We start from the raw sequence: 19,205 nt of genomic DNA on the forward strand, positions 1-19,205 counted from the left end.
GTTCCGTGCGCGCGTCGGGGTACTGCACGATATCTGTCAACTGTGCGTGGTAGTAGCCGTCTCTGTCGCTCCAGTGTCGCCGTCTCACCTGTTCGACGAGCATGCAGAACAGTATGATGTTGCCGAGCTCCCGGAACGCGTGGAACAGTTCCGTGCGCGCGTCGGGGTACTGCACGATATCTGTCAACTGTGCGTGGTAGTAGCCGTCTCTGTCGCTCCAGTGTCGCCGTCTCACCTGTTCGACGAGCATGCAGAACAGTATGATGTTGCCGAGCTCCCGGAACGCGTGGAACAGTTCCGTGCGCGCGTCGGGGTACTGCACGATATCTGTCAACTGTGCGTGGTAGTAGCCCAGGACGCCTGAAACAAAACTACTCATATACTGTTTACCTACGTTTACATTCATTTTTGTAGAATGCCGAAGAAAACATAGTTTTTATATTTATTAACGCATCCACTGTAAACGTGTCACGCGCTAGGATTCTAGACCAGCGGTCGGCAACCGTTTAGTAGCCCCTTGGCCACATAGTAGTTAACGAAGTTGAAACGGGCCGAACTTTTTTAATATTTGTGAATTTATCAGACATTGTCGTTTGTCAATATTATAGTTTCTCAAAGGACTGTGGCAACATCGAAATCAAAAAAGCGTTTAGCACTAAGAAACAATAAAAAGATGTTTTTTTTAAACTGATTTTAACTCTGAAATTATCCGAAATTCCAAAAAAAATTATAGGACATTTTAGTCTTCAAATTTAATCAGGAATATACTGTTAAAATCTGTCGGGTTCCTCATGGGCACGTTGAATATTATTTTTAAATTATTACTTTACACGCCCTACACACTGAAAGGTCGGGTGAAGCCCGATATTTAGCGCGCTCTTAGAAACAGGGCGCCTATGGTGCCTTACACACTTAAAGGTCGGGCGAAGCCCAACATTTAGCACGCTACGCTTAGATACAGGGCGCCTGCGGTGCCCAACACACTTAAAGGTCGGGCAAAGCGCGACATTCGATGCAGGGTGCCTGCGGCGCCCTACACACTTAAAGGTCAGGTAAGGCACGACGACCGGTCTGGCCTAGTGGGTAGTGACCCTGCCTGTGAAGCCGATGGTCCTGGGTTCCAATCCCGGTAAGGGCATTTATTTGTGTGATGAGCACAGATATTTGTTCCTGAGTCATGGGTGTTTTCTATGTATTTAAGTATTTATATATTATATATATCGTTGTCTGAGTACCCATAACACAAGCCTCCTTGGGCTTACCGTGGGACTTACTCAATCTGTGTAAGAATGTCATATAATATTTATTTATTTTATTTATTATTCTGCGCGGTTCGCGCGCTTTTAGATACGAGGCGCCTGGGGCGCCGTTTAAACTAAAAGTTGGAGCGAAGGCCGACATTGTTAATTATCTTTGGTTATAGGAAGCGGTGATCGTATTATCGTTATAGTCGGTTACCGTTGGAGCCGTAGTCGTACCGCGGCAGCTTGCAGTGGCGCGGCATGGCGGCGTGCAGCGCGCGCGTGAACTGCGCCAGCGAGCCGTGCAGCAGCCCGCGCGCCACGCCCAGCAGCTCCGCCGCCACCACCGCCACGCCCTGGTAGCCCAGCAGCCGCACCAGCGCGTGCAGGTGCTGCGTGCCCACGAAACCTGCACAAACAATTACTACATTTTACAACTAGTGTGAAAACACATTTCACACGTGTTGTAAACGACGTTTTTTAATACAATTGCGAAAAAATAATAAATTAATATATCATTAGTACCATTAGTATCATACCACCAAACCAAACCAAAACCAAAAGTACGTATACAGCCCTTGATAGTTGAGCTGCCGCAGCCCGCGATACCTTCATACTCGTGCGCGCCCCGGCCGCGGCCGCCGCGGGCCCGGCGCGGGTTGCTCAACGACACCGAGGAGTAACGAGTGAGGCCCCGGTACCTGCTCAAGCTAAATTACATTAAAACTGCGTTTCGAAACTATAGTTTGGAACTAAAAAGTAAAAAGCACTAGTTCGAGAAATTGAGCTTCTCGCACGCTACGCAGCCACAAAAAGTACCACTTTTTGAGCAACTGTATTAAAAACTTATTTCTGCAACAAGAGAGGAAACTTGCTTTTTCTTGCGAGTGTTTATTTTCCTCGCTACGCTCAAGATGATTAGAATCTTTCGCTTTCTCGGAACTCAAAAACACGAGATGTAAAATAACTTTGCTCTCGTGTTGCACACATAATTTTTCATCTCGAAAATGTATTTCGAATTACACAGAAAAATACAGAGAAAAAAAAAGTATGAAATGGCAGTTCATGGCCTTCACTAACGTTGTTTCACTCCCTGGAGTGACGAAAGTAGGCTTGTTCGAGCTGCTGAGGTGAAAAATAGCTATACTTACATAACTAGAAATACTAGCGAGGGATATAGGGAAATGCCGACTGAGTGTGATTTAGGCGGGCGAGTAAAGCGAGTGCGTTTGGTATTGGTACGACGGCGCAATTCATATTCCGATCTTAACAGTTTGGTAAAACCTTTACCGAACCGTAAGAGTTTTAAAATTCGAATTTAACAGCAGACTGGGAGTTAAACAAAATTTCAGCAGTGCAAGTTACTTGCGTACTGCGCAGAGTAAGCCAGGCTGAGCTGTTTGGAGTCCCACGCCAGAGCACGGCCATATTGCTGGGGCCGTTCTGTGGTGTAGGCCACACCTTGTACAATGCCTATCTCACATCGTAGGCCACACCTTGTACAATACCTATCTTCCATCTGAGAGGATACGTCACACTCCCATATTTAGCATTCACGCTCCGATGAACACAGACAAAGGAAATCTATTTTAATTCGATTATTACGCATCAATTAACAGGAACAAAGAAACATGTGTACGTTTCACTAGTATATAAGGCCAACATTTTCCAATAAAGATTCATTCTATACTCAACTCTAGTGTTGTCATTATACCCCTGGACGTCCCACACTTCAGTTCCCGTTGCACGTTGGCTGCGAACTGGATGCCGCGGCATTTCACAAACCTGGGAGTTTGTATGGAAGTTACCTGCGTACTGCGCGTACTGTGCCGAGTAAGCCAGGCTGAGCTGTTTGGAGCCCCACAACAGTGCGTGGCCATATTGCTGGGGCCGTTCCCGTTGCACGTTGGCTGCGAACTGGATGCCGCGGCATTTCACAAACCTGGGAGTTTGTATGGAAGTTACCTGCGTACTGCGCGTACTGTGCCGAGTAAGCCAGGCTGAGCTGTTTGGAGCCCCACAACAGTGCGTGGCCATATTGCTGGGGCCGTTCCCGTTGCACGTTGGCTGCGAACTGGATGCCGCGGCATTTCACAAACCTGGGAGTTTGTATGGAAGTTACCTGCGTACTGCGCGTACTGTGCCGAGTAAGCCAGGCTGAGCTGTTTAGAGCCCCACAACAGTGCGTGGCCATATTGCTGGGGCCGTTCCCGTTGCACGTTGGCTGCGAACTGGATGCCGCGGCATTTCACAAACCTGGGAGTTTGTATGGAAGTTACCTGCGTACTGCGCGTACTGTGCCGAGTAAGCCAGGCTGAGCTGTTTGGAGCCCCACAACAGTGCGTGGCCATATTGCTGGGGCCGTTCCCGTTGCACGTTGGCTGCGAACTGGATGCCGCGGCATTTCACAAACCTGGGAGTTTGTATGGAAGTTACCTGCGTACTGCGCGTACTGTGCCGAGTAAGCCAGGCTGAGCTGTTTGGAGCCCCACAACAGTGCGTGGCCATATTGCTGGGGCCGTTCCCGTTGCACGTTGGCTGCGAACTGGATGCCGCGGCATTTCACGAACCTGAGGGTTTAAACAGTAATTAAACATCACAAAATAAGCAAATAATATTTCATACAAAATGGCCACGGCGGCAGATTGACTACAGGTTGACTTAATTTCATTCCAATAGGAAATATTACGCAAAACTCTGCGTAGGGGGCGCCACTACCACAATCTGAGGGTCTATCGTGAAACAAGAAAATCGAAATTTCGTTATCAAACATCTCTGCCACTTGCATATTCGAACGATAAAGAGGCAGATAGCGAAATTTCGGATTCGCGTTTCCCGGTAGGTCCTCTGTGCACAAACCGCCTTGATGCATCAATGTCATATTTTATTATCTCTGAAAACTTGTCAAAAAACTGTTAAAGGCACATTATGTATAAGTTACTCTATTGTTTACTAAAGGGGCTAGTGCTGCACTCTGGTGGCAGAACAATGCAGTAATACCCCAGCTATATAATGAGCTTTAAAAAAGTTGAAAATGCGGGTCAAGTTAGCGATCCGAATGAAGCGAGGCCGGTAAATAAAGTCGAAGAGAGAATGGGTATTTAACTATTTATGCTCGAGTACACTCGGGTACCGACCTGTCAGTGGCCGCGTTGTAGCAGTAATTCGGCAGTAGATCGTAGTTGAGCTCCCAGAACACGTGCAGAGTGACCCGGCCGTAGGGGGCTAGTACTCCGTGGTCACTCTCGCGGAGGATGGTCTCAAAGTCGTCGAGGGCCAGGTAGCGGCTGAGGAGCTTGTGGCAGAGACGGTTCACGGCTATTAGGCCTTCCAGTTCCTGGTAAACAATGGGATTATTTATACTCGGGCACAGCAAGCTTGTCAGTAGAAACAGTTGACTTCCTATAGGAAATTTGAATTTCGCACCTTTTCTACAAGTTGGGTGTGTTTCAAGTGAGGTTTCGACTAGCAAGAACTTACATGCAATTTTCATTACATTGCGATATCTGCTAAAAAGATAAGAGTCTGATAAGAGTCTATGGTCTTGTGGTTTAAATCGGAAACTTATTGTCATTAACTCTTCACGAAAAATATAAATGTTACTTTAGTTGGTTTATGATTTTTTTTTTATTACAAAAAGGCAAGCATTTGACCGCAATCTCACCTGATAGTAAGTACCGATGCAGTCTAGGATGAAACATGCTTAACCTAAAAGATGTCTATTCAAACCTAAAATAATTACCTAAAAGAAGTCAGTTAGATTGGAACGGATTTAATTGTAATGCATATTGGTTCCAGCGCATAAGATACTACCGATAAGACTAGCTAAGAGTCAGTTTCTATCAAAAATCTACAAATACAAATCCAGACACAAACCTAAAAGCATATTTTTTTTAAATAGTAGTAAGATGTGAGAAATCGAATTTAAACTATCGTGAGACATACTAACTTAGCTAACTTACCAATTTCACTCACGTATTTTTAGTCACTCGCGCGACATGTTTCGGAGAGCCTCCATTTTCGCGATGCGCGTCGCTTCCATGTCGCGCGAGTGACTAAAAATACGTGAGTGAAACCGCTAAGTTAGCTAAGATAAGTGAACTTACCACAACACCCGTGATGTCACCGGCTTCGAACTTGGCTACCGCCGCGTCCAGAGCCCGGTGCATGTCCGCATTAATCCGCTGGGCCACCTGATGAAGAATAAACACTTTAGTATTGGACATCGATATTGCCTGGCCTTATGGACCACTAAATACACGATGGCTAAAAAATAAGTGCATTCCCGTTAGCCAGGGATATTTTGGGATCATACTGAGCAACTTTTACTATGGGACCAACCCCGAAATCGCATACTATACAATGATGATGGCGACATACCAAGGCGCTGAGCGCGACGTGCCGGCCGAGCAGCGCGACGTGTCGCTGGCGCAGCAGCGAGGCGTAGCGGCCGGCCATGCACTCCGCGCGGTAACGCTTGTCCAGCAGCATACTATACAATGATGATGGCGACATACCAAGGCGCTGAGCGCGACGTGCCGGCCGAGCAGCGCGACGTGTCGCTGGCGCAGCAGCGAGGCGTAGCGGCCGGCCATGCACTCCGCGCGGTAACGCTTGTCCAGCAGCATACTATACAATGATGATGGCGACATACCAAGGCGCTGAGCGCGACGTGCCGGCCGAGCAGCGCGACGTGTCGCTGGCGCAGCAGCGAGGCGTAGCGGCCGGCCATGCACTCCGCGCGGTAACGCTTGTCCAGCAGCATACTATACAATGATGATGGCGACATACCAAGGCGCTGAGCGCGACGTGCCGGCCGAGCAGCGCGACGTGTCGCTGGCGCAGCAGCGAGGCGTAGCGGCCGGCCATGCACTCCGCGCGGTAACGCTTGTCCAGCAGCATACTATACAATGATGATGGCGACATACCAAGGCGCTGAGCGCGACGTGCCGGCCGAGCAGCGCGACGTGTCGCTGGCGCAGCAGCGAGGCGTAGCGGCCGGCCATGCACTCCGCGCGGTAACGCTTGTCCAGCAGCATACTATACAATGATGATGGCGACATACCAAGGCGCTGAGCGCGACGTGCCGGCCGAGCAGCGCGACGTGTCGCTGGCGCAGCAGCGAGGCGTAGCGGCCGGCCATGCACTCCGCGCGGTAACGCTTGTCCAGCAGCATACTATACAATGATGATGGCGACATACCAAGGCGCTGAGCGCGACGTGCCGGCCGAGCAGCGCGACGTGTCGCTGGCGCAGCAGCGAGGCGTAGCGGCCGGCCATGCACTCCGCGCGGTAACGCTTGTCCAGCAGCATACTATACAATGATGATGGCGACATACCAAGGCGCTGAGCGCGACGTGCCGGCCGAGCAGCGCGACGTGTCGCTGGCGCAGCAGCGAGGCGTAGCGGCCGGCCATGCACTCCGCGCGGTAACGCTTGTCCAGCAGCATACTATACAATGATGATGGCGACATACCAAGGCGCTGAGCGCGACGTGCCGGCCGAGCAGCGCGACGTGTCGCTGGCGCAGCAGCGAGGCGTAGCGGCCGGCCATGCACTCCGCGCGGTAACGCTTGTCCAGCAGCATACTATACAATGATGATGGCGACATACCAAGGCGCTGAGCGCGACGTGCCGGCCGAGCAGCGCGACGTATCGCTGGCGCAGCAGCGAGGCGTAGCGGCCGGCCATGCACTCCGCGCGGTAACGCTTGTCCAGCAGCATACTATACAATGATGATGGCGACATACCAAGGCGCTGAGCGCGACGTGCCGGCCGAGCAGCGCGACGTGTCGCTGGCGCAGCAGCGAGGCGTAGCGGCCGGCCATGCACTCCGCGCGGTAACGCTTGTCCAGCAGCATACTATACAATGATGATGGCGACATACCAAGGCGCTGAGCGCGACGTGCCGGCCGAGCAGCGCGACGTGTCGCTGGCGCAGCAGCGAGGCGTAGCGGCCGGCCATGCACTCCGCGCGGTAACGCTTGTCCAGCAGCATACTATACAATGATGATGGCGACATACCAAGGCGCTGAGCGCGACGTGCCGGCCGAGCAGCGCGACGTGTCGCTGGCGCAGCAGCGAGGCGTAGCGGCCGGCCATGCACTCCGCGCGGTAACGCTTGTCCAGCAGCATACTATACAATGATGATGGCGACATACCAAGGCGCTGAGCGCGACGTGCCGGCCGAGCAGCGCGACGTGTCGCTGGCGCAGCAGCGAGGCGTAGCGGCCGGCCATGCACTCCGCGCGGTAACGCTTGTCCAGCAGCATACTATACAATGATGATGGCGACATACCAAGGCGCTGAGCGCGACGTGCCGGCCGAGCAGCGCGACGTGTCGCTGGCGCAGCAGCGAGGCGTAGCGGCCGGCCGCGGGGCCCGCCGGCGCGCCGCGAGCCATGCACTCCGCGCGGTAACGCTTGTCCAGCAGCATACTGCATAAAATGCAAAGAGATATAGGATAGAGGGGTACTGTCATAGTCAATTTTGTAGACACACGATTAAAACTAGAAATAAAAATATCAAAAAATTTAAAAAGTAGTAAGAAGATCAAGAACGTTGGAACAAGAGTGGTGTATTCCTGGTAGACCATGTCTTGTATGGTCACCATACTATGACCTGCTTGTAAGACGCAGAGACAATCTTAACGAGTGCGGATTGGCAAGGGTTGGAGAATCTCGCAGATATCGATATGAAGGTGAGGGCTTTCAATGACATATTGCTTGGGACCTTTGAAAAACACGCGCCGTTGAAACCTACGCGCGTTAAACACTTCCCTGCGCCGTGGCTCACGCCGGAAATCAAGCTGCTGATGGCCAAGCGAGATCGAGCTCGAGTAAAATTTCGACAAAATCCCTTGGATAGTAATCGCCAGAAGTGTATGTCATTACGTAACCGCTGCAACAAGGTCTGTAGGGAGTCAAGTTTTTAAAAACACTTGGGGTTGGCAAAACTCAATCGGTTGGTTCTAGTTTTCTTGACATAAATGGTATAAACCAATTTTTTAGTACTTCTCCGGTTACTCTTGACCCCTTAACTAAACGCTCTACCCTATCGCTTCTTGCTGCTACTACAACCAACTCTAATTTAGCTCCCTTTGATGTAGGCTGTATTTCTTCGCAAGAGACATTTAAAATACTGAAATCTATTAAAACGAAAGCCCTAGGTGACGATAACCTCAGTGCGGATATGCTTATGCTCGTGGCGGATTTCATCTCACCCATCATCTCCAACATCATTAATTTTTCCCTATCCACTGGCACGTTTCCGGCATCCTGGAAGTATGCCCACGTCATTCCTCTCCCAAAAACCTCCAATCCTGCATCTTTCTCCCATTACAGTCCTATCTCTATTCTGCCAATATTATCCAAAATTATTGAATATTATATTAACCGTCGACTAATATCTCATCTTAATAAAAATTCCTTATTTAATCCCCTCCAATCTGGATTTCGCCCCGGGTATAGCACAGTTGCCGCTTCGGTTAAAGTCACTGACGACATTCGGTTTAATATAGAATCCAAAAAGCTTACTGTTCTTGTCCTCCTTGATTTCAGCAATGCCTTCAACACGGTAGACTTCGAGATCCTTTTAGGCACACTCAACACACTGAACATTTCCCAAACTTCACTATCTTGGTTCCGTAGTTACCTTTCTGGCAGACGCCAGCGTGTTAGAGTAGATGACAAACTGTCCGACTGGTGTGAGCTCACCGCTGGCGTCCCACAGGGAGGGGTGCTTTCTCCACTCCTGTTCTCTATTTTTATTAATGGTATCACCACATCACTTACGTCATCATACTATTTATACGCAGATGACCTGCAGATTTATGCAGCGGCTGGTATAGACGATCTTCCCTCATTAATTGCTCAGATTAATTATGATTTAGAGTCCATACGGGATTGGGCGTGCAAATTTGGTCACAAAATTAATGCTCAGAAGTCACAGGCGATAGTCATTGGCAGTCCTTACTACGTAGACAGGCTCTCAGACATGGTGGTACCTGACATTTTGTTCGATGGGACTAATATCCATTTCTCCTCTACTGTCCGAAATTTGGGTATCACCATGGATCAGACGCTTTCTTGGGCTCCCCATGTTGCTGAGGTGAGTAAAAACGTTTTTGGATCCCTTCACTCTCTTCGACGGCTGCAGAATTTTCTCCCTCTTCATACTAAACTGACTCTTGCTATTTCTCTCTTGCTCCCTCTTCTGGACTATGGTGACATTGGGTTTCTGGATTAGACTTGAGCGTTTACAAAATGTTTGTAAACGCGTAAATGTAAATGTGTGTATTAAGTACTCATACTCATAATCTTTATTGCATATCACATTGTATCTTAACCTATACTTAACATAGAATTGTGTACAACATGACACCCTGTAGGGCACAGCAAACAGTTTATTCAAGAGGAGAACGAAGTTTTTGTACAAGGTTATATAATGGGTACTTTATTAATTATAATTATTGGTCGTGAAAAAATTCATTTAATGTATAATAGGCTTTTTTAATCAGGTGTTCTGTTATTTTTTTTTAAAGAATTCATTGTCCGACTTGGTGTTTTTTATTTCGTTACTAATTTTATTGAATATTTTTATTGCCATCGAGTTAGGACTTTTTGAATGTAGTTTTAGTTTCGAGGGGATAACCTGCACCAACTTATTTTCAAACCTGCTGGCGTAGCGTCGGGGTATGTCTGAATGTATGGTATAAAATTGTGGGTATTTTTTTACAAACTTACATGTTTCCAAAATGTATATTGATGTTAAGGTAAGTATTTTTAGATCGATGTAATGGGGCTTACTACTTTCCGGTATATGTATGTTAGCCAAGATTCGAACACATTTTTTTTGTAATATAAATAGGCTTTCTACATCTGTGCTATTCCCCCATAAAATGACACCATAGGTAAGCCAAGCATGGGCGTAGGAATAGTTTGCAGTTAAGGCGGTGTTGAGGTCGCATGCTTTTTTTAATTCGCATAAGGCATACGTGAACTGGGACAATTTCGTTTTTATTTTTGCTACATGCGCTTTCCAATTAACATTGCAGTCAATTTCGAACCCTAGAAGAGGAGCGGTATCAACACATTCTAATTTTATATTATTGAAGGTGAAATCTATGTTAAGGGGAGTTTTTTGATAAGGTCTAAACTGTAAGATTTTTGTTTTTGAAAAGTTTACTTCCAAATTGTGATCCGATAACCTACGTTTGTTAATAAAGTGCTTAAGTCTTGTGTTATATTATAGTCGTCTGTACACGAGGTGAGGATGGAGATATCGTCGGCAAATAAAGTACACGTCTGCTGTATAGCTTTTGGAAGGTCGTTTATATTATTAAAAACAGGAGACATCCTATTGAGCTTCCTTGAGGTATGGAATGTTTCATGAATTTTAAATCCAAATGTGTGTAATTTAATTCGCCATTATTTTGATCGTAGTTTTGTATTTCTATGCATTGCTGACGATTTTCAAGGTACGATCTAAACCAATTATGCGGAATACCCCTAACACCTATCCCATATAGTAATTTATGTAATAAGATATTATACTGGACACGGTCGTACGCTTTCGTCATATCGAGTAGAATTCCGATCGCGTATTGTTTATTGTTTATAACTTCAATAGCATGCTGCATTAACTTGTACATAGCTAAGACCGTTGAACGATTTTTCCGAAAACCGTTTTGACTATCGTTAAGGATTAAATTTTTTTCGCAGTAATCATATAATCGTGTACACGTAGCGGTTTCAAATATTTTTGACGATGAGGGTAATAGCGCGATTGGTCTGTAGTTATTAAGTTCTACCGTACTACCTTTTTTATGAATTGGTTTAATTTTGGCCGTTTTTAAGAGATCCGGGAATACTCCAAGTGAAAAAGACTGATTTATAAGGAGACAAAATGGAATCGCGAGTTCATCAGCGCATTGTTTTAACAAGTATATATTTGGCCTCCGGAAATATGATCACGTCTCCTAATTCCGCTCCCAGCTCGGGTGGTTACCGATCCGCCAACGCAGAGATGTGCATGTCGTGTCGTTGCTGTTCAATATACTCTTCGACCCCGTTCCCCATCTTACTTAACGGAAAGATTTAACTATCTGGCTGAAGGCAGTGATCACCGCTTACGATCTAGTTCTAATCTCACGCTTGCTATTCCTCCTAATAAGACGCGAACGTATGCAAATTTTTTCACGGTTCGCGCTGTGAAGTTGTGGAACTAGTTGCCCCTGTCGCTCAAACAGTCCCAGTCTGTAGCGTCACTCAAGGCTAATCAGAAGAAGCTTTGGCTTTTCAATCAGCGTGATCTGGTTAAGTACTAACCTTTATTTTTATTTTCTTACACTTGTGATATTTATATATATTATAATATATATTTAGTATTGTATGTATGTATGCTAGTATGTATTTTAATGTAGTGTTATTTCTTTTTTAAATATTAATTTGTACATCCTGTAAGTTTGTCTATCTGACCTGGCTATAGTTTTCCACTCATCTACTCGAAGGTTAGCTGGAAGAGATCCCTTATAGGGATAAGTTCGCCTTTGTACTTCCATTACTGTAATTTATTTTTGTAAACCTGTGTTGTGTACAATAAAGTGATTACTACTACTACTGCTACTACTACAATCACCTCTCGGGATGGGGTGCGCATGTTTTTAGTACAAATAATGCGAGCTGCTTGTCTTGTAGTGCGCGTACACCTGCTCGGACAACTTGTACACGAACTGGTCGAACCACAAGTTCACCTCTGCCTCTACTTCGTCGTACAGGAACTGTTTGCGGAACACAGCGTGTATTGTGTGTTGTTGTAGGATCACTCGGGATGGAGTGTGCCTGTTGGTATACCTGGCCGCGAGCTGCTTGTAGTGCGCGTACACTTGCTCGGACAACTTGTACACGAACTGGTCGAACCACAAGTTCACCTCTGCCTCTACTTCGTCGTACAGGAACTGTTTGCGGAACACAGCGTGTATTGTGTGTTGTTGTAGGATCACTCGGGATGGAGTGTGCCTGTTGGTATACCTGGCCGCGAGCTGCTTGTAGTGCGCGTACACTTGCTCGGACAACTTGTACACGAACTGGTCGAACCACAAGTTCACCTCTGCCTCTACTTCGTCGTACAGGAACTGTTTGCGGAACACAGCGTGTATTGTGTGTTGTTGTAGGATCACTCGGGATGGAGTGTGCCTGTTGGTATACCTGGCCGCGAGCTGCTTGTAGTGCGCGTACACTTGCTCGGACAACTTGTACACGAACTGGTCGAACCACAAGTTCACCTCTGCCTCTACTTCGTCGTACAGGAACTGTTTGCGGAACACAGCGTGTATTGTGTGTTGTTGTAGGATCACTCGGGATGGAGTGTGCCTGTTGGTATACCTGGCCGCGAGCTGCTTGTAGTGCGCGTACACCTGCTCGGACAACTTGTACACGAACTGGTCGAAGCACAAGTTCACCTCTGCCTCTACTTCGTCGTACAGGAACTGTTTGCGGAACACGGTCAGCGCGTATTGGGCCGAGTCGTTGTACAGGTCAAGCGGGTAGAGCACGTATCTGTAGACAAATAAAAAGGTATTAGTAGGGTTCTGTTTTAGTTTTAAATGTGAATATGAATGCGTTAGGACTCAATTTCTATATACATAATTTCATAAGTAGCCGTGTGCTTTTAGACACGAAATTCTGAGTAAGTAGAATGTAATGGGTATTTATTTCCAGATTATTTTATTTTATTTGGCGGCTTCAATCGTTTAACCGAAGTTCGCGACTGCGAGGCCGAAGGTCTGGAACATCAAATCACGGCGGTGCCTTACGTGCGAAGCTGACGGCCGAGCCGCATGAGGACTTAAATCAGACGAGGATTCTGACTGTAAATGAACTGTATGTGCGGTACTTTTGACTGTTGTACTTTTTGGTGTGGGACTCACTCCATCATGCCAGGCTCCTTGCTGCGCAGGACGTGGTCGGTCAGGATCCAGGGCATGGACATCTCGATGGGGAACTGGATGCGCTTCTCCATGGTGATAAGGTCGTTGCACTCCTCGTTATGCTGATGACGGACCATGCATTTCTGGAAGGAAAATCAGTTATAGTTTTTTTTTTCCTATAACAAGTTATGTTTCACTAGACTTATATTGACCGGGATATGGACCGTGATTACCTTTTGTATTGTTTTCGAGCTCCCGATATTTCGACGCAGTTACATGCATCTTGATGCATTTGTACTTTTAATTGACAATGGTTATTTCTTATTTCAATAAATAAGTGAAACAGCACTTACGTTGACTTTTCTGCCCATGGTCATTTCCAGGTAGAACTCTCGGTACCACAGCTGGGACAAGTCGCAGCACTTTTGCAAGGAATCTGTGAATAAATCGCAATCATATAAACTAATTACACTTACATATCCTCATTTTGAGCTTAATAAAAACAATATTACAAGAATCATAACATTGCACAGCGTGTATTAAATATTGATTTCAATTATTTATGTTAAAGCATAAAATCAAATGGAATTAAAAAAAATGTTGTCCACATAATCTTAACGCTTTAAAAAAAAATAGAGATAAAGTGGGACGTTGAAATGATACTAGATAGATAGATAAACCATTTATTCGTTTGCCACAATACACACATATTAAAACAGAAGAAACACAGGAGATACAAAAAAGCAACATTAAGATAAAAAACAAAACTTTAAAAAATAAACCGTAGAATTGCTGTGTGCGTTGTAGCAAAACAAAAGGGTTCTGGCTCAGTTATACACTCCGCTCTTTCGAGCGAAGCACTGGTAATTCTGCCAGAACCCAGGTCACTAACAGACTATCAATGTAGAAATTATAATGTTATAATAGTAATGAATAATTGGCCTATTTCTAATAAAATTGCCATTATAATGTCTGAATAGAATAGATGTGTCGTAGGGATGTATAGGTGTGGTGAGTGTTGGTGCGTATGTATATTAACAAATACAACTGTAGTGAACGTCCTACAGACTACATCCGGTAATCTGTAACTAAGTACCCGTACGGAATACCTAAGTTTTGTTTATTTAAAAGGTGTTTTTTTGAAATGAAACTTGAATGATTTTTTTGTTGAACTACTTGCTCGGAGTATAAATCTATCTTCCAGCAGTTCAAGCAGTATATACACCAGGAGCTGAACTATACCTGAAAGGTTCAGCAGACAGTTCCAGTAGAAGCTCTGCCGGTGGAAGGCCTCGATCTGCACGAGGGTGGCAGCGTCCAAGTCTTTGCGGAGGGTCCGTCTTCCACCAGATTTGTCCGAGATTAAGGCTTCAAGTTGAGTACGCACCATGTAGAGTTGCGTGGATGACGGTCCTGTCAGAAAGCAATATGAGATATTTTAAAACATGTTCAAGTCACTAATCCTTTTAAGGCCGATCCCTGAGCCAGATTGCGAAAAATCTCCTTATATGATCATATTTTTCTAAGAAACGTTGATATTCGTAGACGTGGAAAAAATGTATGTAGTTCTTGATTGTGTTATCTTTAATAACACAGCTTCCGATACACGAATTATGACACTTCGCTGGACACAATTAATTCCCAAAGTAACCTCTAACTCGGACTTTTAATCAAACTTTACTCGGTTATCTATTATGTGACACTATAAACAAAAAAAGAAGAAAAAACAATCTTAACTTAAGTAGTAATTTGACAGCTTTCGAATATCGATATCGTAAGGCAACCTTTTTAAAATTAATCAAAATCGATAAAATTCGATCAAAATTGACACTTGGCGCGCGTGGTCTTTCCCGTTCTTTATTGCGAAAAGTGACAGTGATAGCGGCAAACCGATGGAACGGCCTTAAGCGCCGACATCTGATATAATTGAGACAAGGTGAAAAATGAAAAGTAAACAACATCTTTGAAATAGTATCCAAAGACCTTGTCGATAACTAAATAGTACTGTGTAACACGAGAATTATAGTAATAGCAGGCCCAATCCCCGCAGGTCTCTCTCTGACACTACTATACTGAAAGAGAAAGGAAACAATATCTTACCAACGTTCCTTCTTGGCACTTTTATGGTGAAGCCAGCTTCGGAGTCCTTCTTCCCTCTCAGCGCCGGGTCTTGTTGGGGCTCACAACCGAGGCCCAGTCCCCACAGGTCTCTCTCTGACATTATCATACTGAAAGAGAGAGGATACAATATCTTACCAACGTTCCTTCTTGGCACTTTGATGGTGAAGCCAGCTTCGGAGTCCTTCTTCCCTCTCAGCGCCGGGTCCTGTTGGGGCTCACAACCGAGGCCCAGTGCCCACAGGTCTCTCTCTGACATTATCATACTGAAAGAGAGAGGATACAATATCTTACCAACGTTCCTTCTTGGTACTTTTATGGTGAAGCCAGCTTCGGAGTCCTTTTTTCCTCTCAGCGCCGGGTCTTGTTGGGGCTCACAACCGCGGGCCCAGTCCCCGCAGATCTCTCTCTGACATTATCATACTGAAAGAGAGAGGATACAATATCTTACCAACGTTCCTTCTTGGCACTTTTATGGTGAAGCCAGCTTCGGAGTCCTTTTTTCCTCTCAGCGCCGGGTCTTGTTGGGGCTCACAACCGCGGGCCCAGTCCCCGCAGGTCTCTCGCACGGACACTATTATACTGAAAAACAGATCAAGTTAAAACGGTTATCTATGCTTACTAATTCCACTTTTGTGATCATCGGAGTCATAAAATAGACAATGAAGTAATGTCACTCCGTATTTTACTTTACATTGTTAGAGATAAAACATATCGTGCGCCGCCTTAGTGCCTACGATTACAACTAAAATAATTTTATAAGAAAAATCGGCCGTTTTGCCGTGTTTTATGCGTTAGGTCTATAAGATTACTTTAGATGTGAACGTAAATAGTGAGAGAAAGCAGCGTATTTTAAAAACGTTGTCCTTGTGCAGAAAATTGACTGTATCATTTGATGATGACTTGTTATGTCTTTAATTTAAAATCAGGCATAAACCCTATATAACAGGCATTATAAGTTAATTTAAATCCTCTACCTCCGAATAAGGTCTTTCTTATTCTTGATAGCCTTCCTGAGAGGTTCACGTAGAACCAGTTGCACGAAGTCTTGTAGCTCAGCATATATGGATCTGCAACAACATCAATTACATCACATTCGGTCACTATTCTTACAAAGGGTGCTTTGGGTATCCCCAAGGACTATCGGCTACCCCATTAGGTATACGCTATAGGAGGATGTAATGTATCACTTACCGCCTGGCTGCATCAGCGAAAACGGTCTCCATCCTTGCCATGACCACCTGCAGACCCTTGATCATGGCAATCACTTCTCTTCTCTTCTGAGGACCCCATTCATCATCATCACTCACCCCCTGGCTGCATCAGCGAAAACGGTCTCCATCCTTGCCATGACCACCTGCAGACCCTTGATCATGGCAATCACTTCTCTTCTCTTCTGAGGACCCCATTATAATCATCATCATCACTCACCGCCTGGCTGCATCAGCGAACACGGTCTCCATCCTTGCCATGAGCACCTGTAGACCCTTGATCATGGCAATCACTTCGATCATGGCGAACTTTTCTTCTGAGGTGTAGTTGTACCGGGTCGCCTGTGGATAGAGCATCAAATGTTAGTAGTTCGCATAACTATGTACCGACATGGCCAGCTACAGAATGTGAAAGCGCCACCAAAATAAAATACGAATTCTAATGAAAATGTGATGCTTTTTGGTGCCACACTATATCCGGTGGACAAGTTAACTTGTTGCACAACTTTACATTGAATGTTGGCGGATGCAGTGATCTCACTTATTTTTAAAGCGCGTGTCAATCGCATCATCATTCCTGGTTTACGTCTAATACCTTATAAAATGTTAACTTTATAAAATGAAAAATGAGACGAGCTGTAGACCTGAATAAAACAAAATATTTTACACCATAAATCGTCCCTTGAGAATACAGAAACTCTTAAAAATAAATAATAAATATTATAGGACATTCTTACACAAATTAAGTCCCACGATAAGCCCAAGGAGGCTTGTGTTATGGGTACACTGAGACAACGATATATATAATATATACACCGGTCGTCAAATCTTGCACTTGTCTTTTGAAACTCACACGTTCACACTCGTAGCGGCGTTTGATTGCTGGTATGATAAGTGGGATGAAGCAGCTTCCAATAGCATAAGTCCGTGAGCACCAAGATGAGAGGAGTTTCAGAGACCGCTTGTACAACAAGTAACTCACGCGTTCATACTCCTCGGCGTCGGGCGGGCAGCGCGGGTTACTGGCGTGGTCGGTAGGATGGAGCAGCTTCCACGAGCACAGCTCGGTGAGGACGGAGCACCAGGACGACAGGAGTTGTAGGCCGCGCAGGCAGAGCTCGGTTACAGCCTTGTTTTCTGCGTCGGAGCCGGCCTCTTTAAACGTTGTTGTCACCTTTAATAACAAAACTTCCGTGAGACACAGACATATTATAGTACATTGTGCAACAAGGGGGGGTAAATGAAATATTGTACGAGAGTCTAATATATTCACGACAGCCGCAGGCTGGAGACTTTGCAATATGCATACAATGGCATGAGGTATATCTAGGTCTAAAATTAGTTTATATAGCTCTAGTTTATAGAACAATCGAAATAGAGCAAAAACAAGTTTTGTATGAAAAACTTTAATTCGCTGTATTTTTTTAACTATGGTATCTGACGCTACATAAACTAATTACAGACATAGACCTTATCCTATTGTAAGTACAAAATTTCAGAGCAATCTAGCTAGTCGTTTTAAAATGAGAGCGGAACTACGTTTGTATGGAGAACCGAGCTTGCCGGAGACCCTTAACCTTCTGAACATAGATCAATTATTTGAGCTTAGTAGAACTTACTTCGTTGCTGTAGCGAGCCAGCTCGGAGATATAGTTCTGGTGTTCCTCGCGGATCTGGGGCAGGTGAACCATCAGATCAGCTTGCGGAGACGGTGGGTTGGGGCTCGAAGATAGCGGCCACCTGACAAACACAAAGTTTTAGCCACAGATTAATTATACCATAGTAGTAGTAGTAAACTCTTTATTGTACAAATATACATATTAAAAATTACCATAGATGACGCAAATGCATCTACTTCGCGTGCCCGAACCCCGACCAAGCGTCGAGGTTGACCGTCGCTCTTTACAGTCCACGCGCGTCAGTTGTTGCAACCGGACGTCCGTGAAAACTAAAATGCCTGGTTGCGTTTTAATTAATTGCAACAGCCCAAAAATTGCGAGCACTCAAAGGCAAAAACATATTTCCTATCACAGGTAAGTAATTTTAAGATTATATTAGTTATGAGTAAATTTTGTATGAAAAAAAAATAATAATTCGATAATACAAAAATTCGAAATAAATAATTAAATTGAAAAAGTCGGCACGCTTGGTTTCAATACAAATAGTGATATTTGCGTCATCTAGCGTATATATTATTAAATCTGTGGTTTAGCTTAAAACTATCTCGCACGCTCAACATTCCATGTAACTTTTAGATTAGATTTAGATTAGCTGGAAGCTTAGAGGATATAACCACACGGAGCCGTCTGTAATTTATTGTACAAAAGTCTGCCGATTTTTGCGGAGAAGGGGAACGTCGAATGTATACGTAACGTAAAAATAGCCATGTCATATAAACGTCAGTCCATACATTGTGTATAACCATTGGCCGACTATTTTCGACAGAGGGTAACGCCTGTTAATGGCTACTCCGCTAATCCTCTAAGGCTGGAAGAGATCCCTCATAGGGAAATTTTCGCCTTTGTACTTTCAATTATTATATAACTGATGTAACCTAGATATATCATTGAATTAATGTTTCGTACAACAAATTGTTTCTTACTTACATTTATTAGTGTACAGTCGTCATGAGATATATCGGAGCGACCAAGGTACTCCTAAATATCAGAACGCGCACTTTATTCTTATGATAATAAAAGGCTTTGT

At 45.1% G+C, this 19,205-nt stretch overlaps 1 protein-coding gene across 1 annotated transcript in view; it reads right to left on the minus strand.

Moving 5' to 3' along the window:
- LOC134753114 (cytoplasmic FMR1-interacting protein) overlaps positions 1-19,205 on the minus strand; it is an 88,261-nt gene that overhangs the window by 16,324 nt on the left and 52,732 nt on the right. Inside the window, exons 9-23 of the mRNA XM_063688884.1 lie at positions 18,119-18,239; positions 17,482-17,673; positions 16,720-16,841; positions 16,266-16,358; positions 15,740-15,870; positions 14,413-14,583; positions 13,524-13,606; positions 13,171-13,313; positions 12,626-12,799; positions 7,540-7,678; positions 5,348-5,434; positions 4,379-4,578; positions 3,678-3,811; positions 1,459-1,650; positions 236-360 (exon numbers count right to left, since the gene is read on the minus strand). Coding sequence (XP_063544954.1) covers positions 236-360; positions 1,459-1,650; positions 3,678-3,811; positions 4,379-4,578; positions 5,348-5,434; positions 7,540-7,678; positions 12,626-12,799; positions 13,171-13,313; positions 13,524-13,606; positions 14,413-14,583; positions 15,740-15,870; positions 16,266-16,358; positions 16,720-16,841; positions 17,482-17,673; positions 18,119-18,239 — 2,107 coding nt within the window. The remainder of the gene's footprint in view (positions 1-235; positions 361-1,458; positions 1,651-3,677; positions 3,812-4,378; positions 4,579-5,347; positions 5,435-7,539; positions 7,679-12,625; positions 12,800-13,170; positions 13,314-13,523; positions 13,607-14,412; positions 14,584-15,739; positions 15,871-16,265; positions 16,359-16,719; positions 16,842-17,481; positions 17,674-18,118; positions 18,240-19,205) is intronic.

Source organism: Cydia strobilella, chromosome 26 (assembly GCF_947568885.1).
Source record: "Cydia strobilella chromosome 26, ilCydStro3.1, whole genome shotgun sequence".
Taxonomy (NCBI): Eukaryota; Metazoa; Arthropoda; class Insecta; order Lepidoptera; family Tortricidae; genus Cydia; species Cydia strobilella.